At 47.4% G+C, this 26,710-nt stretch overlaps 1 protein-coding gene across 3 annotated transcripts in view; it reads right to left on the reverse strand.

The window, feature by feature from the left end:
- Nucleotides 1-2,360: 2,360 nt before the first annotated feature.
- The window catches only part of Uvrag (UV radiation resistance associated), a 277,558-nt gene continuing 253,208 nt past the window's right edge, over nucleotides 2,361-26,710 (reverse strand). For all 3 annotated transcript variants that reach the window (XM_076547989.1, XM_076547997.1, XM_076547992.1), the window contains 2 exons: nucleotides 23,883-23,974; nucleotides 2,361-4,128 (listed from right to left, as the gene is read on the reverse strand). In XM_076547989.1, the coding sequence (XP_076404104.1) occupies nucleotides 3,429-4,128; nucleotides 23,883-23,974 (792 nt within the window). In that variant the 3' untranslated portion in view covers nucleotides 2,361-3,428. The remainder of the gene's footprint in view (nucleotides 4,129-23,882; nucleotides 23,975-26,710) is intronic.

Below are 26,710 nucleotides of genomic sequence, written 5' to 3' on the forward strand. Positions count from 1 at the left end.
GTGACCAGTTGTCACTGGTAACAGAACCAGCGTCTAAAGGAGACAGCTGCTGGGCCACACAGCAGGGTCAACTCCACTGAGCAAGCACACTGAGGACCCAGGGCCACAAGGATGCGCTTTTTCACACAGAGAGAGGAAAGAAGTAACCGCTCAGTTACTGGTATCCCGAGAGCCCAGCCTCAGCCAGCTCTAGTAATAGTTCTGGTCTCAGGGACTTTGCAGTGGCCCAGTGGATCCGTTTGGAAGGATAACTACTGTCAACTTGACATGCTGTAGGGTCACACAGGGTCAAGGCTTGGGCCATGCCTGTGAGGGATTATCTAGATTAGATTAGTTAGGTAGGAAGACCCACTAACTGTGGGAGGCATCAATTCTCTGAATAAAAAGAAGAGGCTGAGCACTGACATTCCTGGCTGTGGATCTCCGTGAGCAGCTACCTCAAGCACCTGCTGCGATTCTCCGCCATGATGGACGGTGCGCTGCAACTGTGAGTCCGAGTAAGCCCTTCTCCATTCCGTGGCTCTTGTTACAATGAGAAAGGCAACAGATCATCGATTCCCGAGTGTCCTCCAAGCACACACACAGGCCTGGTCATGCCTTCTGCATGCCTATGCCCTCCATCTATAATGTGAGATCTGACCCGGACTACCTCTCCATCCGTTACCACAGTGAGTCTTAACGAACTGCTCACACAGCCGTGACTTGACTAGAGGATGCGGCAGCAGATTGAAACGTAGCAATCCTTATTCATTTTGTTTAGCCCTGGGCTGCACACATGTGTAGAGTGGGTTTGGCAATCAGCGAGTGACTGGTTGACTGTTCAAGAATAGGTTTTCAGAGTTAACTCAACTTCAATATGAAATTCAAAACAGGAGAAGACAGGACTCAAATATAACAGGGAAATCACATATACTTTTAACTCTCAAAATAAATACTACTCAATTTTATTGTATAAATACAGATGCTGAGTTTTCCTCCAATTATCAACAGACCAGCTCCGCATGCCGCTTATTATTGGTGGTAGTTTAAAAATTATTTAAATAACCAGTTAGGTCAGGATAAATGGGTACCATGAGAACTGCTAAAGAGTATAGCTGTGTATAATCTTCCAAGACTAATATTCTGAGGGGAAAAAAAAATCTCTGGAATTTTTAATGTGGCTAAGGGGAAATGGAGAGAGAAAACACAATCAAATATTCATTTTATAATCTGTGCAGGCTGCTAGACCTGTCTCAACCATATAAAAACCGAAGGAGCTCTTAGCCGTTCAGAAAAGGATAGCAACAGATTTGCCTTGCCCATTTCTATCTCCCAAGCAAATTTTGTTATTATTTTTTTTAGTGATTTACAAGACTAATTAAAAAGACCAGTAGGAGATAAGATCATCTGGGAGTCTGGCCTTGGCCACTTGAAACAAAGGCAAAACATACTCTGTTATGGCTGGAAGCTCCGCCCAGGTCACGGGAAGTAGCAAAGGAGGCTGACTCTGGCCAAAAGCTTACCTGCACTTGGATGCATACGTCACTGGCAGCTGGGGCAAGCTGAAGGCATGGACAGAACTGATCAGGCCAGGGTAATGCAAACCCATGCAAGAGCATGGTTCCATGCTGTGGAAGTAACTTCAAAGTCCACCCTTAGGAGTTTCAGAAGGCCGAGACCAATGATAAGAACGCAGACCTCTCTGCGGCTTTACAGTCTCAGGGCCAGGGCATGTGCATGAAGCCTCAGGTGCATCTCCGGCCCTAGGGAGGTCACAGATCACATGGCACTCACCTTCCACTGCACTGACATTGACCTTCCAACACCTTTACCTTTTGGATGCTGCTTCCCCGCAAGACTCCATAGCATCTGCATCCAAGATGGCAAAGTCTGCTACCTATTTTGACCCCAAGGCCAATGAGAGTACCCTGTGAAGAAGCTTCACCCCCACAAACGGAATAAAGTGGACTTCCTCAGACCAAGCAAAAACTTCCAATTGGAGGACAGGTGTCTGCTACGCAGTAAGTCTGTGCATTCACTGTATAGAAATAATGGTGTGAATTAGTCCATACAGCAATAGAGCTGCCCACTAAAGCTGGGCCTGGGATGCCTGGACATAATATGGGCATGATTATGAGACCCGTAAGTTCAGGAGCCATGCAGACAACGCCACTATTGGGAATACAGCTGTGAAGTATGTGTCGCTTTCCACAGTATGTAAACTCAAATGAAATCAACAGTATCAGCTTAGATACGGCCTTGGCTTTTGTTCAGGCTAGCCTTGTCATGATGTTACATGAAGAGATACAGGTTTAGAGGGGAACCCCCGCCCTCCCCTAAGAAAAACCAAAACCAAAATAACTGGGATGGGGAAAATCAGGTCAAGTGAAGTAAATTCCATTTTTATTCTTCTATACAATACATGGATATGTGGATAAATTTTTAAGAGCTTGCAACCCTGAGGCAATGTCTGTGGGTACATACTGTATAATGCGACAGTGAATGAAATCTGAATGCAGAATGACAATGGATTTCAAAAACATAATTTAACATCATGAAATTGCACACTGTCTATGCTTCATCTAGTCTCTTAATCCAACTCTCTCTCGACTGTCTCACAGTCTGCAAACTGGCCATCCTGACTATGTATCCTGTGTCGTATATAATGGCTTCCTTCTGACTGAAATGTAATAAGTTAACTTGGGATTTATATTTAGGGGTCTTTATCTGGGGAGTGTATTGCTAGAGGTGTGCCCCATCTGCCCACATAAAAACTTTGGCCCCAAAGGAAGCTGGCTGCCCCCTGACTGTGGTGACCTTGAGGTTTCTGAGGGTCCCCTGGGATCCACCACAGGAAGTTTTCATCAGGGTATGGCACACTAGACGAGATGGAACAGCTTGCCCACTGGCTTCCGACTAGTGAATCTACTGTCCCCGCTTGTGGGGTGCATGGCCCATCTTGAGTCTGCAGGCTGACTGTGGTACTTGGGGTGGAGGGCCCCGGACAAGGACCCTCTACTCTGCTTCTTATTCAACCTAATGGATGGCCATAGACCTCTCAGGAAGTAGTGGAAAGCTATTTTTGAATATTCCATTTTGCAAAGTTTTACAAACAATGGCGAGGGCAAATGCTTTTGAGAAACTAAAGGTGAGTCCGTTCTATTACATATATATTATCATCTTCCTTCTGAGGAAAACACCCAAGTGTAAATAAAGCGCAGACGAATGCCTATAAGATGACTTGAGCTGTAAGCAAGAGGGTGACCTTTGCCTGGAAAGCAAATCTCAGGGACTGGCCCCACTGGTACCCAATGATCCCAAAGTCAGCCTTTCTGAGGAATCTCCTCCACGGATACTCATTTGTGTCAGGATTATTAAAAAGGTTAAGTGCAGCTTGGGCCTGGTCGGAGGCAGTGGCTCTGCCTGGTCCTATGGTCTGCCCGCTCTCTTCACTTGTCGGAACTCCTGCGCGGCCGGCGGAAGCTGGACACGTTTTCGCTGAGGGCGTAGATCCTCCGAGAGAACTCCTCAAATTCTCCCAGCACCTGCTCATCACACTCCACTGCCACCGCGCTGTCCACTGGGATGCAGCTGAGAGCTTCGAGCTGGTCACCTGAGGTGAAGCCTGTGGCTTCCAGCCCGATGATTTCCTCTGCCTGCTCCACTGCGCAGCAGAGCTCAGCTGAGGGGACCGGATGGCACTGGCCAGGCAGCAGGGCGCTGGCAGAGCCAGCCTGCTCGCTGGGTAGTGCAGTGCCATTCACAGCTGCCAGCTGCCCAGGCGGGGCTTCCCCTTGTTGGCTGGAGTCCGAATTTCCATGGTCTCCACTTACACTGTTGCCCAGGTCGACTCCTATTTTCTTATTTTCTTTGGAGAAGTCCAGGGAGGTGTCCAGGGAGGAGGACAGTGGCATGACCTTCCTCTCAGAGTCTCCCGTGGTGGGCATGGCCACCCCAGGCTGGACCAATGCTGAATTGTAGCTGGGAGGAGGGCTTTTGTATTGGAGTCTCTCATTCTCTGAGCTGGCCCGTTTTCGATGTCCTTTGTCTGGTGAAGGGATACCTCCAGAGAAGCCTGCGTCCGCACCCCCAAACATGGAGCTTTGTCTCTTTGGAACAGGGATGGCACTGGAGGTGTGATGCCTGTCACTAGAAGACAAACCAAAAATGGGAAGTTACTTTCGGCTCCAGAACTCAGCTTAGATCTTCTGGGACCACAGACATATTAATAACAGCATATTTTAGATTTGAGATAAAACAAAAACAAGTCTCCAAACAGAATTAGATTATTATCTGTCTTAGATGGTATTTGTTATAGCATTTAAAGCAAGAAACACTACAGAGCATGCTTCAAGGAAGATACAAATTTTTTAAAGTTTATTTATTTATGTGTATGAATGCTCTATTTGCATGTGTGCCTGCATGACAAAAGAGGGTGTCAGATCCCTCTACAGATGGTTGTGAGCCACCATGTGGATGCTGGGAATTAAATCTGGGTCCTCTGGAAGATCAGTCAGTGTTCTTAACCACTGAGTCACCTCTCCAGCCCAGAAGATACAAATTTATTCAAGGTATTGCCCAAGGTAGGATAAATGACAGAAACCGTATCGCTTGGGGAAAAGCTGAAGGCTACAGACGGCCTGGATCTGCAGCGCGTGTGACAGGCCCAGGCATTTCTGTGAAGGATGCTGGGCCCTCAGTGCTCTCACTCTGGCCTTGACTATTCCATCCCACGGAAAGCTGCTCACGGTAACTTGCTGATGGATGGCCTTTCCAACATCCTACTTATCTCCTGGCATCAGAACCACACAGAGAGCACCAAGGGAACCCTTCTTTCTTTTTAATGAAATGTTACCACGGGAAATGGCTTTTCTTTTACAAGGCTGGCCACATCCATTTTTATGATACTTGGTCTTCAGTGACTCCTCTGAGCCAGGAATAATAATCAGTGTCCAGCCACACAAAACTTTAGTTTCTGAAGTCATTTCGCTTGGGCCTTGCAAAGGCATTGTCAAGAAAGTAGAGTAAGTCTGAAATAATAAATAGCCATCAATTAGTGGAGTGGAGTATGAGACCCTGAGCCACGGCTGTAACTTTGCCAGCAAAGCCTGCAGGGAGCGCTGACTATTATAGTTCTAGATGTTACTGTGTGGGTGAAATTAGCTTCAATACAGCTTTATCAATGACAGCACAGAGGTGAGGGAGGTACAGACCATCTGACTTCTGTCCTTCAGATGAGGACACACACACAGAGGTTAAGGGGCTTGTCGAAGCGCAACCACCAGGCAGGCCTGAAACCACGTAACCACTGGCTACTACCTGCGCCATGTCTGTGGCAGGAGAGAGAGTCAGAAGTGAGAGGGATCTGCCTCCATGGATTCCAATCTTGCAGGAGAAGGGCACTTATAATAATTCTAGTAACGTTACTCTCAAATTATGATGTCAGTTAAGCTCTGACGAACAAGGGCCCTACGAGGCCTCCTGTGTCCACAGACAAGCCCGCAGCCACACGCTCGTTCTCTGGATTACTCTATGGTCTCTTATTCTCTGGAAAGGGCACTCATGAGGTGTCCCTCCATCGGCCTGGCACTCATGCTGGGCCATAGCAATGGTGTCAGTGAGCTTCATAATAAGAAGTGGTTCCTGGGACACATATCAAACTGGGCAAGTGGACCAGCAAATGACTATTTCTAGTCTTTAGAACAAAACCCAGCAAAATCCGCTGGCCTCTGTCTAGGTTTTCAGTTACTGTGCTGTCAAACCCACTGTGGTCGGCTGAGCTATGCATTTTGGCCAACCTTGTCTTACCTCTCAGCGAGCCTGCAGGCTGACCAGGGAAGTGCATAAAAACAGCCCCAGCAGCCCTCAGCCTGTTGCCTTAGCATGGATGAGCCCAGGAGCGCAGGGAGCTGTAGGAGAGGTCACAGGGTGTAACCGGAAGCCAGGCACTTCATGGCTCTTGACTGTGAGGGGTGAGGGCCCTGACAGCCCTCTGGGTGCTCTGGCACTGCCCCCTCCCTCACTTCCTGTCCTGCTGACAAGAGAGGCTAGACGTGAAAGACAAACCCAGTGTGCTCCCCACAGGGCGGAAGGGATTTCTGTGGCCCTCACTTGTTTTTACACTCCCCCAACAGCTCTCCTTGACTTCACACAACAGAGAAGATGGGATTTTCCTCCCACCAGCTACAGTGGGAGGGAGCAACCGTTTTCCTGAACATCCATCTATTTTCTCTGATGCTTCCGTCGGGGAGCAAGGCTGGTGAGTGGGTTGTTCAGGGCTAACGACCACACCTATCCTAGACCCCACAGCCCATGCTGACTATTATATTCCAAATTCTGCCAACCCCATCCGCATCCTAAGACAGGCACAACACAGGCCGAATGCTGCTGCTGAGGCCTTCTCAGTAACCCAGACTCAAAGCCTGGCTGTTTGTCCTTCATCTCTAAGGCCTCGCAGGGCAGCCTTAGTGACATTCCTTGGCATCTCTTTGTGACATTCTTCTCTAGGTCACTCAGGTATTTATGGGAGCTCAGGAAATGAGAGTGTCTGATATGAACAGGAAAATTATCAAAAAACATGCTCTTATAAATGGTAAGAAAATGAAGCCAGATGTGATGAACACATCTGTACTTTTAGCACTAGGAAGGCTGAGGCAAGGGGATCAGCAGTACCAGGTCTGCTTCAGAGACACAGTAAAACATTGTCGAGTTCCCTGGAAACTCAGTGAGGAAGTCCACCTACCTAGGGACTTTTGTCTTTGCCTGCTTAGATTTGAGCTATGTGAGATGAAAAACCTTCACAAGATTTTAACAAAATCTTTCATATAAATTTTAAAGAACAGAAAAAGGCATTTCTTGTTGGCTGGGCTACTGATATGAACTGTATTGCTAAGTGGTGACTGAGTGAAGAGCCCACAGGGGTTTCAGGGCCACTGGTCGAGGGCGTGGGCTGCTCTGTGTCCCTCCTGTGGTCTCAGGAGTCATGCTGACTAGTCTCCCGGCTCTTCTAAGCTGCCCCCCTAAGGACTGTGTGCAGTGTACATATGAGTATGTACATTTTGTTCTGTGAGCTCTGGGTATTGAATTATTGGAAGTCTGAGACATGATAATGCTTTCTATGTGAACTTTGCAATATTAATTTTAGCCGCTCAGAATGGGTTTTTCTATATGCAGAATCTTAGCGATATTCCAGATTTTTAAGATAGTTGAGCTCTGAATAGCTATGGTATTAAATGATGACATTAAAATTATAAGTTAACTACACATGCATTTTAAATTATTACAGTAATTTATACTCATAGGAAAGCAACATAAACTACATACAAAAAACCCTATCATAAGCTATTACCCATCAAGTAACTACTATTAATTTTGGATGTTTTCCTTCCAGACTTCAATTTTATGTTTAATTAAAAAAAAAAAACACAACCCATGGTTTTGTGGTATATACATAACTCTGTATTCTGTTGTCATATGTTATTAAAACCTCTGGGTGAATATCATTTTAAAAGGCTGCTTTAATGGATGGAATGCTGTAATTTATTTAATTATTCCCTCATTTTTAGGATGTTTCTAAGCTTTTACTGTTAGAAAACAAACAGCTGCTGATCTCTCATAGACCAATGACCTGAATTTGATCCTGGGATCCATGGGGTGGGGGTGGGGGTGGGGGTACACAACCAACTTAGGAAACCTGCCTAGGAAATAAATACAAGTAAAGATGATAGCAATCAGAAAGCCGGTAATCGACTAGAAATCCTGATGCTCAGGTTTTAAGATTTTAGTTCAGGTTCTTTTTGTCTGATTATGGGTTCGCTTCATGATAATTTCATCTGATTGAAGAGCTTAAAACTCAGATTTAGCCGGGCGGTGGTGGCGCACGCCTTTAATCCCAGCACTCGGGAGGCAGAGGCAGGCGGATCTCGGTGAGTTCGAGGCCAGCCTGGGCTACCAAGTGAGTCCCAGGAAAGGCGCAAAGCTACACAGAGAAACCCTGTCTCGAAAAACCAAAAAAAAAAAAAAAACAAAAAAAAAAAACCTCAGATTTACTAATTGTGACCGATTTTTAAATGCTATTGACAATTCACTTATCAAGTGAGACTTGTACATTATATAAGCCGTGATTAAAATACACACACACACACACACACACACCCAAGGGGCTTGAGGATACAGCTCAGTGACAGGAACATTCAAGCTTAACATGGGCAAAGCCCTGGGTTCAACCTGTAGTATTGCCAAAGGGAGGGAGGGAGGGAGGGAGGGAGGGAGGTATTGGGGAAAGGAGGGAGGGAAACAACCTTCCTCAGAGCCTCAACATGGGCGTAGCAGGAAACATGGTAGCTTTTCCTGACATCAGCCCCTGCTAAGGGGTTCTGTGTGTTCCTTATTGGGGTTCAGAGTCTGAAGTTCAGGCAAGTTCATGGAGTCCACTGCCTCTCCTTAGTTAGGTGCCCTGAGAAAATGCATCTTCTAGCTTACTGTGTGTCCAAACTGGAAACACTTTTTCAGGGAGTTAATGCTACAATTATAAAGAATTTATTTAAAACAATCAAAACAACCCCACAAGAGCTCAAAACTATCCTAATCGCAGATGTATTGGTCATTGTCTAGTGGAGAGAAGAGAGGCAGAGACTGGTAAATAACCGCCCATGGCAGCGGCAGCTCATCGACCTAACATCTGCTGTCACACAGAAAGGATTCCAGAGGTCAAGCGTCAGCACCGGAAGAGGCCAAGTGGCTTGGAGGTTAAAGGTCAAAGAGGACAGCCTGGGTTAGGTTCGGAGTCTATTGCTCTCTAAATGAAGGTGTCTTTCTCATTGTGGGATCCCCCATCTCTCCCAGTCAGCCACCTGCCCTGCGCTCTACAGCTCTAAAGACTTCGCTGGAGAAAAGATGTTCAAAGGCCTGGACTCCACTCCCAGGTCAGCGTCATCAGCCCTTTATTTGGAGTTACAACTCTCCCATTTACTAGTTACATGACGGGACAGTTTTTTCCTTTACATAATAGATCATCGACCTTGCCTAAGACTAAATAAAGTAACCTATTCCAATTCTGGGCAAAGCTGGGGTGGTGTGCGCGTCTGTCATCCAGCCCTGGGGAGGTGGAGGCAGAAGGTCAGGCTACTCAGCAAACTTGAGGCTCTGTCTCAAGAAACCCCCAACTAAAACAACAAAACAAAAACCACAGAAACAAGAGAGTTTGAATCAATGAACAAACATTTGCCTGCTGTGAATGGGTAGTTTCTTCCCTCTTGAAGAATGGGGTGGGGAACGCTTTGAATAAAGCGGAAATGCTTCAAATGCCCTATTCAGATGATCTACCAACTGCGTAGGGACCACAAGAACTTCCCAGAAACCTTTGAGGTCTACATTCCAATTGTTCCTGAACCCCTGAAGCACAGTGTTTCTCCATGGAGAGGTTTTTGTAAAAAGGAAACCTCTATTTCCCTGACTGAAATCAAGAAGACCGTGGCCAGCAATTTAACAGCCTGTACAGGAACTCCTGGTAGTGGCACAAACCTGCGAAACAGCAGAGCCCAGTGTGACTCGACTGTCCTTGTCCCCCACCCTTTCCTCCTCACCCTTGTCTGACTGAAGCCATACTCTCCTTCCCCGGAAGAGAAGGGCTGAGGACAGAAAAAACCCTAGGAGAAAGTGTTAGCTCAAGAAGTGATTCTCCACATTTCCCTCTTGTTAATACTGTGGCAGCTCTCAGCCCTGGCCCTATGGTCCACACCTGGCTACGACGGCACAGGCATGCAACTCCAGCACTCAGAAGGTAGAGGCAGGAGGATTAGCAGTGGATAAAAGCACTTGCTGCTCTCCCAAAGACCTGGAGAGTTTAGTTCTGGGCGGGCGGCTCACAGCCACCTGTAACTACAGCTTCAGGGGCATCCAAAGCTCTCTCCTGACATCCTTGGACACTCACTGCAGCCTTAGAAAGACAGGAGAACTGACTGTCCATGAGCTCGAGGCCAGCCTGGGCTGTTATCAGTGAGTTCCAGGCTCGGGTTAGACAGTGAGTCCGAAAGCAAAACAGACAAAACACCCAAGTAAACAAAAACCAAATAATAAGGGTTAAATGTGGTGTTTTAGAAAAAATTGAGTACAACAAGCAGTCACCAAGTTATTACTCATAAAGCTAACATCTGTGAAGTGCTCTGTAAGCACCCTGTTAGCAGCCTTACATAAACCAACATATCTGATAGGGATTTGCAACAAGCCCCCACAGTTGGGCATGGCTGCGAATGCCTGGCGGACCTAGGCACTTATGCCTAGCCATTTCTGGGTCAAAACGGCTCACGTGACCAGGACCCCATGGCTTTGCGTGGCTGTGTAAAGCATGCAGCGCAACCTTGTGATCTACATGCATGCGTGGAGTAGCCACAGGGGCCTGTGTGCTCGTGGCCCAGCCTTTATAAGCCGGCGCCATATTTCTGGCTCTATCTTTTATTCACGCGTCTTTTCACAGGCCTGAGCACATCTGTCTCTCTCCCTTATTTTAATAAAACTCTTGTTAGTGGATTCTGTCGTGTTTCCTGACATTTCCTCACAGGATAAGAGTGCTGCTAAATAACTAACAATATCCATACAATGTCACAAAACAAGCAGCATCCCCATTTACATATGAGGTCGCAGCATGGAGTCAGGAACTTGACCAAGGTCAAGGGCCACTGGGTAGAAATCTGAGATTTACCGAAGCCTGTATGCATTGGCTCCTTTCTCTGTTAAAAGTCCCTGTTGCTACCAATGCAGCTCCATTTGCTCTGATTCCCCCTGAGGAGGCAGCGAGAATCAGGGAGCATGTTTAGGGGAGTGAGTGGGTAGCACCCCCATGTCTTTTCTTCCTAGAGTTCTATATGCTGTGGGGCATTCTCACACCAATTACGTGCAGAAGCCAATTCTGCCACGAAGCCACATAAAACATGGAAGGAAGGAGAAACAGACCGAAGAAAAACCATGAAAAGTTACCACATCAACAGAGTTTGTGAAGCTGGGCAGGCTTTATTTTAAAATGATTCCTCTCATTCTCTTTCAGATCCACCAAGGAATGTTTTATCTGTCTATAGCGCAGGGTGGGGGATGGTACTTGCTGTGGCGTAGTGGGGGAGACTACAGCTCTCAGCCTCAGGTAAGTTTTCCCCTCTCTGCAAATGTTTCCTCTGAGGAACATTATCAGATCACAGCTGGTCAAACCACTAAATCCTGATTGTCAGGATCCGAGCCAAAATCTACAGCTACAACTCAGAGGAATAGGGGTACTGAGAGAGAAAGACACACACACACACACACACACACACACACACACACACACACACACACACACACAAACACACACACACCCCTCTTAGATAATACCCGATCTTCTCTCTACCCCTTGCAGCCCTGACCTCATGGCTCTACCTAGCGGTGTTTAGGTTGGTGTTCAGCCACCAGGCTGTTTGAAGCTCCAGGCACTGCTCTGCGCCAATATCATGTCAACTGCACTAAAGAGCAATAATCGTTTCTCACCTTCTTAAAGATTACTGCTAAAATAATGCAGAGCGAGGACAGGGCTGCGCTCGGCGCCAAAAGCGGGTCGCCAAGGCAACACTGAGGTGGGATTACGTCTTTTGGCAGCTAAGAAATTATGACATAAGGTTAGTTGAAAACAAAACAAAACAACCTCCATAAATTAGACCACTATTCTCTTTTCAAAATTTAGCCAAGGGTGGGATTTATCTCTCTCCTTCCCCTCTTTCTGATCAAGTGGAAGCCAGGGCCTCCTCTCTGGAAGCCAAAATTAACAGCTAGATCTTATCTCCCAGGAGAGAGCGGGGTTAACAGTATTAAGCAGGGTCTCCTGGCCACAGGCGAGGGATCTAAGGGCCTCTCGCCATTACCAGATAAGTAAGTGCTTAATCTTTGCCCTGATGTTAACAAAAACTCCAAACAAAATAAAAATAGAAACAATCTTGGGCCCCACAGTGCAGGCTGAAATGTGTGCTTGTGGCCACCTTTTCCCTGGGCTCTGTTTGGAAGGATTCCTGCCAAAGTCTGACTAAAATAAGCAAACAGCATAAAAAGGGAGAGCTGAACAAGGAGCCTTTAGATGGCTCCGAGGAGAGGTGGGAAGATGGACCCGGAGAAGACAGAGTCCCACAGGCAAAGGACAAAAGCAGCAGCAGAGACGATCAGTCAGTCCCCAGGATGAGACGGGAGCGGCTGGTTATCGTGATCCAGATCCAGAGAGTGACCCAGTGTAGGTCAGAGGTAACGGCGGGGAGCCTCCCACCCAAGCTCCACCTCACAGCTGAAGTCCTGAGCTGGGGAATACACAGAGATTGTCCACAGGGCCATGGGAAGGTCCTGGGATGGGTCAAGTCGGTTCCATCACCCATCAACTCTCACATTAGGAAATCAGGACAAATTAGTAATGTACTGAAATTCAGTCAGCCATCGGACATTTGGGGGACTATAAAATGGTCTGTAGGAATAGACATAGCCCATCTTGATGTCATTTATGTGGAGTGTAAGTAACATCCTACAAGAGAACACGGAAAGAGGTCCAGGAACGACAGCTGGGGACCCCGTGCAGTGTCTGGACCTGGGACTAGTAAGCTGTTTATGCTGAGAACTGGGAGGGGACCCCTCCACCACTCGCCAGGGAAGCCAGGGGAACCCCAGTCTCACAGAACGAGTCACAGAAGGAGCCGGAGGGAAATTAAAGCCCTGGCCGGAGAATGCTCTCAGAATTTAAAACCAGCCTTGGAAAGGAGCTAAAGGAAGCATGAGACTCCTGAGGCCAATGACAGAAACTGTGAAATGAAGTCTTTGAAAGATATTCTAACGCCGAGCTACCATCAAGTTACTAATAAACTCTGACACAAACCGAACCATGGGACTCAGCTGCGTGTTACTTGAAAAGAAAACCAGATTGCTCTGCCACCAGGTTAGAGGACCTGCGGCCTCGGGCAGATCCCGAGTTACAGTTGTCTCCAGTTAATCACTGCTCCACTGCAGACCAAGGACTCTAGGACTCTGTCCTTTGGGGTCCAGTGCGTGACTAAAGAGGCGCAGCACATGCCAGTAGCAGGGTGATTAACTAAGTCGTTTACTCCGTCCTCCGGGATACCCCAGCATCTCTACATACAGGCAATGGAAAAGCCACACCTCCTGCTCTTCCGGGCCTTACAGCTAGTGGGAGGGTCAGGCATGCACTGTAGACCCAAGACAACGACCCCAGATGTGTACCAAGTAGGTGTGAACACAGGCTAAGAGTCTGTGACAGAGAAATGACCCCCAAAAGGCAAAGGTTTCCAAGGCTAGTAGAGTTCTTCACTAGTTGCAGGACAGGCCAATGTGTGGTGTGTGTGTGTGTGTGTGTGTGTGTGTGTGTGTGCGCGCGCGCGCGCGCGCATATGTCCATGTATGCCTGTACACCATGTGTGTGGCTTGTGCCCTCAGAGGCCAGAAGAGAGCACCAGATCTACTGGAGCTGGAGTTACAGATGCTTGTGAGCCGCCATCTGCAAGTATGAGTGCTGGAAATTGAACCCAGGGCCTCTGGAAGAGCTGCAAGTGCTCTTAACCTCCGAGCCAGCTCCTTAGCCCAGGCCTTTTCTATTTATATAAAACTGATTGTTCTTACGTTTTTGTTACAGTAACAGCTGACCAGCACAATGTGTTTTAGGCAAGATGTCCGCCCCCCCCCCCTCTCTCTCTCTCACACACACACACACACACACACACACACACACACACAGTGACTGACTGATTTGGGAAGATGTACTCTGCAGCTGCAGCTGGAAACAGGAAGGGCCCAGAGTGCCTGCTGAGAGACTGCAGGCTGGGCGCTTGCTGCAGACAGAGGCAACTGCACTAAGTCTGACAGCAGATGTACCCAAGAACAAGGGGAGACGTAAGGGGGCCGGAGTCTTCGCCTTTAGGAGCAGAACTCGGGTTTCACCTTTTTGTTCTGGCTGTACCTGGGATCAAACCTAGGACATCGTGTGTGGAAGGTACGTGCCCTGCTACTGAGCTACGGCCGAGGCCCAAATCCAGGTTTTCAGATACAGGTGAAGAGGAAGAGCCTACAGATGCCAGCAGGGTGCAGTCTGCAGGATGGACAGAAGCAGCAGGCAGTGATGGTGTGGTCCCTTTTCTGGACCCTGTGTAGAACACACTGTATTCTGACACACAGTGAGAGGCTCTGCTGGTGAGGATTAGAGCTGGCCTATACACCTGCTCTGCTCACACCTTAGCTCTTTCATGGCCCTGTCACCTTTAAGTGAGTTCGTCCCTCAGTCCCTCAACTTTCCCATTTAAGTCTGGAGAGTATGATGCACCTAGACTCCAGGGGTGTTTGGAGTTCTTGGCCCAGTAACAGCCATTGAGTCCTCACTGCCCAGAGGACCTCTGGACAAGCAGCGTAGAGAATGATTTTTCCAGGAAGCCTGAAGTTGACAGTCTTGGAATTGTATTCTAAGCTGAGCTTAGACCCAAGGATTAATGATCAGTGGTCATTTTGGGGTTGGGTCGGCAAAGAGCTTATCACTAAGCCTTCTTGAAATTTATGGTAATTATGAGCTTTCAAAAGGCCACCCGCCAGTCCTTGTTCACACGTGTTCAAGGAGGCCTCCTGAAAAACAGTGACCTTTAAAGCAGCTTTTCCATGATTTCTCCACCCATTCGCTTAAGCACAACCACCCTCCAAGGCCTAACTCAAGTGTTACTTCTTCCTCGGAAGCTTCTCTGACCATGCCTATCTGAACGATCTCTGGAACACACCCTGATTGCAGGACACGTGATTGCTCTACAATCGGCCAGCAGACATCTCGGGACCTGTATTTGCTGCTTGTCAGTCTGAGTCTCTGGGTAACGAGATACACAAAGAAGTTTCCTGTGGAGAATAAAATAACACAATACCAAGGTGTATGCTACGCACATTGCAGGAAGAAGGGAGTCAGTTGGGAGCTTTGGTAGACGAGGCTGTATCTAAAAGGTGCCTTGGAGGATGTTAATCAGGGAAAGAAGGGAAGGAAGAAACATCAGAATGAGGACATGAATATATCCGTGTGTGTGTGTGTGTGTGTGTGTGTGTGTGTGTGTGTGTGTGTGTGTGCGCGCGCGCGCGCGCATGTGCAGGGGTCTAGAACAAAAGGGCATCCCAGCTGTGAGCCGGGCCTTATAAACCAAAACCGTACGTGAGGGATCTAGCCTTCTGTTTCTTGAAGTCCAACCTTTCACTTTGTGATTTATCACTGCACAGAGCTCAGAGTGCATACAGTAACTTGTACCTGGGCCTTCCAATACACCTTGGCTGATCTGAGGCATGGCAAGTCTAAGACATGCTAGATTTAAAAGGCTTCTTATGAAAATGTAAGGTAGGGAACTGGAGATGGCTCAGAGGTTAAGAACACTGACTGCTCTTCCAGAGGTCCTGAGTTCAATTCCCAGCACCCACATGGTGGCTCACAACCATCTATAATGAAGTCTAGTGCCCCCTTCTGGCATGAAGGTTTATATGTAAGCAGAACATTGTATACATAATAAATAAATACTTACAAAATAAGGAAAAGTAAGGTAAAAAATAGCTTATTTCTAATCTTTTTAAGGGGCTGGAGTGATGGCTCAGTGGTTAAGAATACTTGTTGCTCTTACAGAGGATTGTGTTTGGTTCCTGGTGGCTTAGAACTGCCTGTAACTCCAGTTCTGGGGATCCAATGCCCTCTTCAGGCCTCTGCAGGAACATGTGGTGCACATACATATACTTACTCAGGCACACACACACACACACACACACACACACACACACACACACACACACACAAATCTTAAAAAGTAATTTTAATGAGTATATGTTGTATTATTTTAGTTAGATAATCTGGATTTTGAGTTAAATCAAATACATTATTAAAAATCAATTTCCCTGTTCCCTTTTCCCTGTTAAAATGCATTTATCGCTTGTGCTATCTGCCGACTAAGCCCTGACACAGGGACCTGGAAAACTGGTTGCTGTGACAGTGTTTCCAACTCCGCATTTCCTGGCGACTTTTTAGATCTTCTAAATCGCATTGAGTAGATATTACTTTATAATCAAGAGGATAAACAGAAACTAGACAGAAACACCAAGAGCAAACATCTTCAGTCTGGATCAGCTCGTTGGTGGAGAAGGCAGCCCCAGTGAGTGAAGAACTCTGTCACTGGCAGAAAGTCTGAGCACAAAGGATGCTGGACAGCTGTTCTCCATCCTGACCGAAGACAGAAGAAAGCGGAAATGGGTGTTAACCACAGGAGGGGGGCTGTAAGTTAAATATAGGGAAGAATTTCCTGAAGTGAGGGTGTTTAAACTCTGGAATGAGTTATGGAAGGAGCCTGTCCCCCAAGGTCTTTTAAAGTTCCACAGATGCCCATATGCCTGTGTGTTCCTGTCTGGAGGCAGGGAGATGGCCCGTCAGGGCTCCTTCTGAAATAGCTATCTTCAGAGTAAATAACTCCAGTAAAACTTTCTTTTTCATTTACTTTCAACTAGGCCTCGCTTTTTGTATTAGGATGCCAGCCTGAGAGCCACCCTCTCAAAAGCAAGCCCATGTGATACTTAAGTAGTACTCTTGAGACTTCAAAGACAGTGTCATTTGATCTAAATTTAAAGACTATCATCAGCTAGCTGTGTTTCGTAAGTCCCTTGGAGGTCACCTGCCAGAGCCCAGTTCTGAATCTGGAATATGCATGACTCAGGGGAAGGATGAGGGGAGACGTCTGTAAAATGTGAGGCTTTTAAACGTTCTTACTACTGCATCGAGGTGATCTTAAAGCACATCGACTGTTTACTGCAGACCTTCATTATAACTTTCCCGAAAGAAACATCTTTTCCTAGATGTGCCAAAGCAAAAGCCAGCCTGGTAGGGCAAACCTGTCATCCCAGCACTTGAGGGGTGAGACAGGAGATCAAGAGTTTAAGGGAAGCTTGGGCTACACCAGACCCGTGTCAACAAGCAAACACCCGAGTGCTAGAGTTCTTAGGTAACAATCTTTCCCTACTACTTCTGTTTAAAGGAGTTGAGCACAATTTTCTCCATTTGCAAAGGAAAGCGAGACAGCAGCACATGGGAGGCAAAGGCAGGAGGATTGCTGCAAGTTCAATACTAGACCGCCCCTCCCCACCACCCCTGGGGTGGGGGAAGGGAAAGGGAGAGTGGAGGAGAAGCAGAGTGGGTGAGGATGAGGAGCATGGTGGATGGGGAGGATGGAGAGCACGGAGGATGGGGAGCACAGAGGATAGGGATCATGAAGGATGAGGGGCATGGAAGATGGGGAGCACTGTGTTCCAAGCCTGCTTCAATGCCAGCTCTCCAAGGAAGGTCCACAGTCCTCAGACCAGCCAGTCAAGGAGTTCCTGCCAGGTCAGGTAACTTACACATTTAGAAAATGCCCTTTTATATTTTTTATTTTATATTTTTATTTTTGATTATTTATTTTCTGTTCCTATTTCATCACCTTGATTAGACTCTAAGTGGCAAGAATGCCCCTGTGGGTGTTTGTCTCATGAAGAGGATAGACACAGCTTAACATTCACTGCTTTGTCCCATGCTGGGACCACCAGGTAAAATGGATGCAGACACCAGCACCACACTGCTCACAAGCCCTGTGGATGACATTTGGTGGCAGAGGTGACCCTGAGTCACTGAGAGGATACACCTTTGTCCCACATCTGCCCTGTGCCTGGTGGTGAGTGAAATACGGCTTAACTCCACCTTGATCTGTCAGAGCATCTGGACAGGGCAGGGGTGGGCTGTTCTGGGTGGCAGGAGCTAGTTAAAGTGAATCACTGTGGGCAGAAATGTGCGTGTTATGTCCGTTGAGATGGGTGGGAGAGCCGGGGAGGTATATATGCAAGGCCCTGTCGGCAGACATCACTCTCCAGCTCTGTGCTGGGTAAATCGTCACATGGCAGTCAGCAGCAGCAGCAGCAGCAGCAGCAGCAGCAGCAGCTGCTGCTTGCAAGCACATTCCTCCCTGACCAAACTCAGCCCTTGAGGCGACTCTGAACGTGTCCATCAACTTGAGTCCTGGACCACTTTGGAGTTGGCAGAAAAAGAAAAGGAAACATATAGGGCATCTATGGCATCAGTGACTTTAACCAAAGCATTTGGGAGCACAGTCTCGAGGCTGAAGTTCTGCCCAGACTGCTATCAGCTGGCCGTTTCAGGGGTCCCCGCCACTAGGACGGGAAACCAGGGATCACTTGGGAAAGCTGTCCAAAGCAGTTAAGAACCACGCCCATGCTACTGCGTGTGAGGAGAAAAGGACTCCCTTCAGGACTGGCCAGGTAGTCCTAAACACTAACACTTTCAGTATTAGTTAAGAATTCTGTAATACACAGGGGGAAAAAATCACTTCATTAAAAGAGCCTTTATCACTGCCCTTTCTTTACAAAATCAAACAAAACAAGCTGACATATAACTTGGACGCTTCCCTGAGGAATTCGATGAAGCCATTGATCCTCTGCCAGCTTGGAATCCTCGACACCAACAGGACAGGGAGCGGTGTGCCTCCACAGGACCTATCTGCCAGTGGTGACCACTGCAAAGGGGTCCCTTCCTAGAAGATGGTAAGTCTCCCCAGGAGATGAGACATTAAGAGACTCCCCAAGGAGGAGCTGAGTTTGTTTGGCCTTTGCCCTAAGGAGCATGAGCTGGGGGTGGGGTGGGGGAGCCCCCAGTCTACAGAGGCTCTGGGAAATTCTTGGATTTCCTGAGGCTGAACCCGCTTGTTCTGGCTTTGTTTAGGGTTGCAGAGTCTGGCCTCCTGTGGTGGTCTTGACTTGGAATCACTAGGAAGCATTCACTTTCCCAGTACTGTGCCTTGAAAATAGTGGCCCACTTTTCATTAGAGAACCAGAAAGTGGTCATTACCACGAATTTGTGTTAATGCACCGGCATGGTTGGCATGGCTGGCACAGACGGGCACTACGTAAACGTTAAGTTTAGGGCTTAAAAGGTTTGCTATGCCAGTGCCAGGAGACTTAGACTCTCTTTTTATTGCCTCAGGTTCACGGGTCAATGGCACTCACGGTCATTTAATTTCCCTGTGCCTTAGAACTGAGTCACTCAAGAGACAGTGTTAGAAGTGGGGAAGGGCAGCCACGCAGCAAGAGGGGGCACTGACATCAGTGTTTTGGGGAGATGGTCTCAAGTCTCCCAGAAGGCCCAATGTCCACAGTTGCAATAATTTGCTGCCCTCCCTTTCTCCTCTCTGTTCTTTGAGACAGGGTTTCTCTGAAGACCAGGACAGCTCTCAAATCAGGGGGATCCATTGCCTGCCTCTGTGCTGGGATGGTGATCTGTGTCTTCCGAAAAAGATTCCTTCCAGCTTTTTATTTCTAATTTTGCATTCTTTTCCTTAAAAAGCATGAGCTCTCGAGTCGAGTGGTGGTGGTGCATATCTTTAATCCTAGCACCGGGGAGGCAGAGGCAGGTGGATCTCTGTGAGTTCAAAGACAGCCTGCTCTGCAGAGTGAGATCCAGGACAGCCAGGGCTACACAGAGAAACCATCTTGAAAACAAACAAAAAAAGCACAATCTCTCTCATAGTCTAGTTTCTTCCCAGTCTTAAAATGAATGTGCACTGTAGCCAAGTGGTCTGTTCGCCACAGTAAAACTTTCGTAGTTTTAAAAATGTTTCCTTTTGAGGAGCAGGGATAGTGCATTCTAGACAGAACTGAAACAAATGGGACAACCAGGGCCAAACAGCAAGACCCATCTCTCTCTCTGAGAACCAACGGGACAAGTAGAATCAGGGAGATAAATCGCACTGGTCCTGCTGTGTGGGTCAGGAAAGCTGGTGATCAAGACTAGGATGAATGAGTAAAGGGAGTGAGGAGAGGGAGGGGCGGGGAGAGAGGGGCGGGTCCAGTGGTTAAGGATGAAGGTTTGTAGAGGAATTCATTAGATCCAGCAGGAGTAAAGAGGAGCACTGATGTAGTGAAGGCTGGGGACCCGGGCAGCCAGGGCGCCACTTCCTGAGAGGAGGCCTGCAACAATAGATAGCAGCTTTAAGGCGGCATTGCGGCTCAGCCTGTAACCCCAGCGCTTGGCAGCAGAAGCAACAGGGACACCAGGAGCCCAAGGCCAGCTTGAGCTGCACAGTGAGTTCCAGGCGAGTCTGGGTTATAAAATGAGACACCACCCCCAAACAGAAAACAGACCCCCAAATAAACATAAGACACAAACCCTCAAAACAACAACAGAGAATAAGGGCAGCTTTAAGCCGTTGCCTGTCTTGCTCCAAGAGGCAGTGTTGGGTGGGCTGCAGGGCTGGTGGGCTGCGGGGCTGCGGGGCTGCGGGGCTGCGGGGCTGCAGCGGTCCAGTTTGCAGGACAGGCTGACCCCCGACACAATTTTGAGCATCACTGCACAGAGTAGATAGTTTTTTGTTTTTCACACATGGTCTCATGTATCCCTCTCTCTCTCTTTTTTTTTTAAAGGCAGGTCTCCCATAGTCCTGGCTGACCTGAAGCTTGGGAAGACCCTGAATCCTGATCTCCCCACCTCTACCTTCTGAATGTTGAGATTTAAGGGATGCACCACCACACCTGGCCAGTGAATTTTTTTTTTTTTAAACAGTGAGAATGGATGTGAATTTAAGAGAAGAGGGGAGAGAGTGTGAGACCCTAAGATGGAGCCCTGGGGAGCTCTGGTACTTAATGATCAGGCAGAGGAGCTGGACTATGTGACTAGCGGGAAGCAGGAGAGAAAGAACTGTGCTCCCGCCAGGAAGGCAGAAGTCGCCAGCAATGTCGGAGGCTGCGCACATGCTGAACAGGCAACACAGGACACTGGCCTTTGGGTTTGGCACAGAGCTTAGCAGGCCCCTAGCTAGATACAAGAACCTCGGCACACGACAGAACTTGGAATCGATCAGAGTGAGGTTAACGAGGAAGCGAACATAAACACGAAAGAACACAGACAGCCCTGGAGCTGTCAACCCAACTCCCTCCCCGACCAAAACCTATGCGGCGTTTGCTTATTTCCGTAGACCGTAAGATGCAATGACCCCTACCCCACATGAACTGCTCTCCAAAGAACTGGAGGGGGAAAGAAAGTTCGCCATTTTATTCTGTGGTGAGGCTGTGACAACCTCATCATCTCTGGCCGTGACAACCAAAATCAGACAAGGAGTTTATTTGTGTTTGTTTTTTTATCCTTTCCTTTCCTCTCCTCCTCCTCTTTGTTTTGAGACAAGGTCTCATGTAGGTAGACAGGACTGGCTTCCTCATTTGGCTGAGGAAGACCTTGAACTTCGGATTCTCTACTCTTACTCCCAATGCTGAGATTACGGCATGTGCCACCACACTTGGTGATCACGCATTCGAGAGAGCTGGTTATAGGCCAGCCAGAGATTCCTGGAATAGTCAAAACTCTGTTTAAAACAAAAAGAGAAGGGGGCTGGAGAGATGGCTCAATGGTTAAGAGAACTGGCTGTTCTTCCAGAGGTCCTGAGTTCAATTCCCAGCACCCACATGGTGGCTCACAACCATCTGTAATGAGATCTGGCGCCCTCTTCTGGCCCTCAGGCATACATGTAGACAGAATGCTGTGTACATAATAAATAAATCTTTAAAAAAAGGGGGGGAGGGAGGAAAGAAGAAGGAAGGAAGGACAGATGGATGTATAGGAAGAAAGTAACAAAACATTGTCTTTCTAAAAGATAGGGTTTTCATTTTACTCTAGCTGGCTTCAAACTCACTGAGGGTGACCTTGAAACCCTGACCTGCCTCCATCTCTCCACAGCTGGGATTCAGGCACATGCCTTCACACCCAGCAGCAGCATGAGATGCCATCTTTACAATTAAAAGGCTCAGCCGGGCGGTGGTGGCGCACGCCTTTAATCCCAGCACTCGGGAGGCAGAGCCAGGCGGATCTCTGTGAGTTCGAGGCCAGCCTGGGCTACCAAGTGAGTTCCAGGAAAGGCGCAAAGCTACACAGAGAAACCCTGTCTCGAAAAACCAAAAAAAAAAAAAAAAAAAAAAAAAAAAGGCTCAATATCATCAAGCAACCAAACGACTCAAACAAAATTCTAAGTCAATATTCCGAGTCAGGTCTGGCACTTTACAGATCCACACGGAACCTTCTGCAGACCCAGCGGAACTTCCCACTGGTTCAGAAAGACTGAGCACATCTCCTCTTCCTGTTTGCTCAGGAGCTGTATGGGGCTCTCTGTCCTCTCACTGACACTCTCTCACTAGAGAACTTTTCTGTGGGTGATTTAGGGGCAGACTCTTTGTAACCTTGGCTCAGCATTCCCTGGGTCCTGCGGGATCAGCTGACGGCTCTCTGCAGTGTGCTAAGGGCCTCCTCTGTAGGAGAGCTGTGGCTCTTCACATCTAATGCTCAGGGTAAGTTTAATTTTGAGTGATGTCTTTGCAAACCCTTTTTATTACAGATCTAAAACCACTTTTTCCAAGAGGCTTTATCAGTAATAAAACTGACATTTTGATTGCATTCGTCTGTCTCTTGTATCCTTGCTCTCAAATGGCTCCAAATGTCAAGGGAGAAGAGGGATGCCATTTATTGTGCATCCTCGAACCACAAGCAGACGTACAGCAATTACATCTTATAATAATTAAGGAGGGGGTATGAGCCTCTGGAGAGAAGTAGAACAGCGAGGCAGAACAGGCAGTGTGGACACCGACGGCTGGGCACCCAGGAGAGGTGGTCCTATCCAGCAGCGGGGGGAAGCTCCTGCAGTGATGACGCAGCTTCAGTCTGCGCTTAGGATGGAGCTGACTCTCCTGGCGAAGAATCAGGTAGGGCTGTGGCTGCCTCTTTCCCTGATATCTTAGGTGGCTAACACTTGTGTTAGGATCACCTGAATTGTATGCGCTGAAGGCAGGGATGGAGCATTACATGACAGCCAGCCTCTCAGAGAGGCTGGCTCAGTAACAGAGACAGGGACACATGAACATTTGCCATCACAGGTACTGTTATTGTTTTGCATTGAACCTTGATTCTTTCCCTGTATTTGGGCACTGAGGTCAATATAAGGTTTGATGGCTATTTTGATATTCTGAGTAGAATGCTTTCAACAGCAGAGCACTTGCCTAGGACGACTTCTTTTTAAAAAAAAAAAAAAAAAAAAAGGCGCCTGAAACCTGTCATTCTGATGGTCACATGGGACAAGGACAAAGGCCAGACATCTGCCAGAGATGCTATCTTCTCATCATCATCAAGGCCTGTCTTCATGGCTCAGGAGAGAACGAAGCCAGTACTGTACTTTCTGTCTCACGTCTTAGCTCATCCTCAGCACACTGGTGAGATGAGCAGGCAGGGATTGACAAGGGGGAAATCAAGGTTCGGGGAGGCCAGACTTTAAACCCATACATTCTACAAGAACATCTGGGCTCGGAAGCCAGAGCTTCTTCCAGGAGCTCACCACTGTGAGTCATCACCTTCTCAGGATTTGGTAAGTTATCGCCCGCTGCTCCAGGTCACAAACTTCAGGATCCCTAAACGTCATGAGCCCAGTTTCCATTTACTCAGGCCATGTGAGTCTCTTTAATGTTGAGGCTTCAAGTGACAATCAGCCCTCGTGGGACATGGTGACAAAAGGCACATTTTGGTAGCATCCTTTGGCTCAGACTCTAATTCTAGCTGCTGGTCCTGATGCTCATTTGAAGGGTCCACTCTTCCCAGCTGACCCCCCTTATTACTTGCCTCTCCCCAGAGGGTGCTGTGCTCGCTGCCTTAGCTAGGCCGGGGCTTAGGTTACAAGTTGAGATGGAGGCCTATTCTTTTCTTCAGATGCCTCACTGCAGAAGAAAGTCCAGCGGGCAGGTGCAGAGCCATGTGGATGCCCAGCAAGCTTTCCAGGCGTCTCACCCACATCCCAGACATGGGTGTCAGACATAAAGATACTCACCACCTGACCATGAGTCCATGCTCCATGAAGTTTTTCAGGTTAGGAAGGGTTTGCCTCAAGTCTGGAGTCCCCAGGCCATGCTGGTATCTCAGCTGCAACAGGAGAAGAGAATTTTAAGATGTTTTGGCAGATTCTACACAATGTTCAGGAAGACCTCTGAAAGAGCAAAGATTTAAGTGTACGACTTAAATCAACTGCATCAGAGGGACAGCAGTTAACGGCTCTTCACATACCATTACCTTCCTCACACCTTCAACTTGAAAACCATGTGGCCAACCACGGTTTTGATCTAGTCTTTTCCATTCCTAGACCTTTGTAAGTTTTCCTAACACCACAGATATACCTCACAGGAGTATTTTATTTAAGTTAGAAAAAGGATCACTTATTTTATTTTATGACTGTACTGCCTGTATGTATGTATGTATGTATGTATGTATGTATGTATGTATGTATGTGCACTACATGCGGGTCTAGGGCCCACAGAGGCCAGACCAGAGTTTAGGATCTTTTGGAACTGGAGCTACAGGAGTAAACAGTGTGTAAGCAGAGGTAGAACCTTTGTCCCAACCACCAGGTCCCAAATAAACACACAAAAGTTTGGATTTATTACAGAACACTTGGCTGACGGTTCAGGCTTATTACTAAGTAGTGCTTATATTTATTTATTTATTTATTTATTTATTTATTTATTTATTTATTTATTTATTTATTTTTATCTATCTATTCATTCATTCATTCATTCATTCATTCATTTATTTATGGAGCTGAGAATCGAACCCAGGGCCTTGTGCTTGCTAGGCAAGCGCTCTACCACTGGGCTAAATCCCCAACCCCCGCTTACATTTAAATTAACCCATTTCTACTACTCTACGTATTGCCATGTGGCTGTGGCTTTACTGGTCCTCTGTCATCCTGCGTCTTGGGTGGCTGGCTCGTGTCTCCCCCGACTCCACCCCTCTTCCTCCAAGTCCTCAGTTTGATTGTTCCACCGAATCTTATCCTGCCTTGCCATAGGCCAAAGAGTTGATTATCAACCAATGAGAGCCACACACATTCACAGCACACAGAAGGACCGTCCCACAGCAGTTGTGAGCCACCATGTAGAAAGTGCTAGAAACTGACCCTGGGTCTTCCGCAAGAACAGAGAGTGCCCTGAAGCACAGAACCATCTTTCCATCCCCTTTACTTTTATCTTTGTGTATATGTGGTGTGTCTCTGTGTATGTTTGCATAGTGTGTGTCTGAGAAAGCTGGGAGAGGCGTTTGGGTCCTCTGGAGCTGGAGTTACAGGCTGGTGAGTCACCAGACGTGGGTGCTGGGGATCTGGCCTCTGCTAGAGCACGTCATACTCTTAAGCACTGAACCATCTCTCCAGCCCCTCAAAAAAATTTAAATCACATGTATTTATGTCAGTTTTGACAGGGGTTATGCTCTAGATTTCTCTACAACATCCACCATGTTTTACGTGTGACTGTGAGGGAACCCTCTTGAGGTTATCCCTAGCAGCACAAAAACAAATGAAAGAAAAACAAAGCAAATGTACAAGTTAAGTAAAACTTGGTTACCAACAAGATTAATTTAATACACAAGCATCCGCACTCGGTCGATTTTTCAGAGTGACACTTAATGAAGAGTTTACTCTCTGGAACTGAGACTATAAAGGGGAATCCCCAAACCCAAGCGAGCTTCTAGAATGTTTTGAATGAACACATACATCATGTGTAAGGGGGCAGAAGCATACTGTGTTAGAACAGGAAGGTGTCTTGGCTATTATTTAGGCCAATGGTAAACTCCTCAGGGCCACAGGTTCATCTGGGCAGACAAAACTAGTCTGGGCCTGTTTTCCACAGCCATTCTATTCCATCCACTTTGCCGACTGAGGAGAAAATTGGTAACAGTGCTTGAGAGGCCACAGGAAAATATTCTTTCCCTTTCAAACCTAGCTTGGTGACCTGAATCACCTCCTGAGATTTGCTAGCCTTGAATTATAAGATCTACTCCATATTAAATGACATCATTCCTTATATTAATATAAAAGCATTTTTCCATACATTGATAAAAGCAAAATGGCTGATATCCCAATATGACATTCCTGAATTCATTGTTTCAATAAAAAGTTGAAATTGTTTACACATGGCATGGAAATTTCACCTGTGATTCATACTGAAAAATATTAAATATTAAAAAAAAAACCCATGTGGAATAGCAGGAAACTGTGTCTCTGGGCCAGCACACCGTCAACTGTCTGCTCAGGCTTCACCATGGAAGGTGGGTGTTGAGTTGTTTTCAGAGACCACAGTGAACATTTCTCTCTTAAGTCTGATTTCAATCAAAAAAAGAGAAAATAAGCCTCCACTGAGGCCTTAACTGTTCGTTACATTGCACTACTGTGCGAGCGAGCATGGAATCTCAGGATTTGTAGTTCAGGGAGAAAAACTGGACTGTCTTTCCAGCCCCGGGAAACGAAGAGATGGAGGCTCCTGACGGCACATGGCCTCTCGGCTGCTCAGACTGGAGCCTCCTGGTTACACCTCTGTGCTCCTACAACACCAGCCTTCCGGTTTCAGCAAAGGGAACTAAAGGAGAAATGTTTATACTGTGGGGCCGGCCTGTGGCTCAGACGGTTGAGCGCTCTCTTTGCACACACAGAGCCTTGGGTTCGATTCCTGGCACCACATAAACTGGGCATGGAGGCAGAAGCCTGCAATCCCAGCACTTAGGGGGTGGATGCAGGAGGACCAGAAGCTGAGGGTCATCTTGGGCTATATACTGAGTTAAAGGTCAGCCTGGGGTACATGAGACCCTGTCTCAAGAAAAAAAAAAGGTTCC

Source organism: Peromyscus maniculatus, chromosome 1, assembly GCF_049852395.1.
Source record: "Peromyscus maniculatus bairdii isolate BWxNUB_F1_BW_parent chromosome 1, HU_Pman_BW_mat_3.1, whole genome shotgun sequence".
NCBI lineage: Eukaryota > Metazoa > Chordata > Mammalia > Rodentia > Cricetidae > Peromyscus > Peromyscus maniculatus.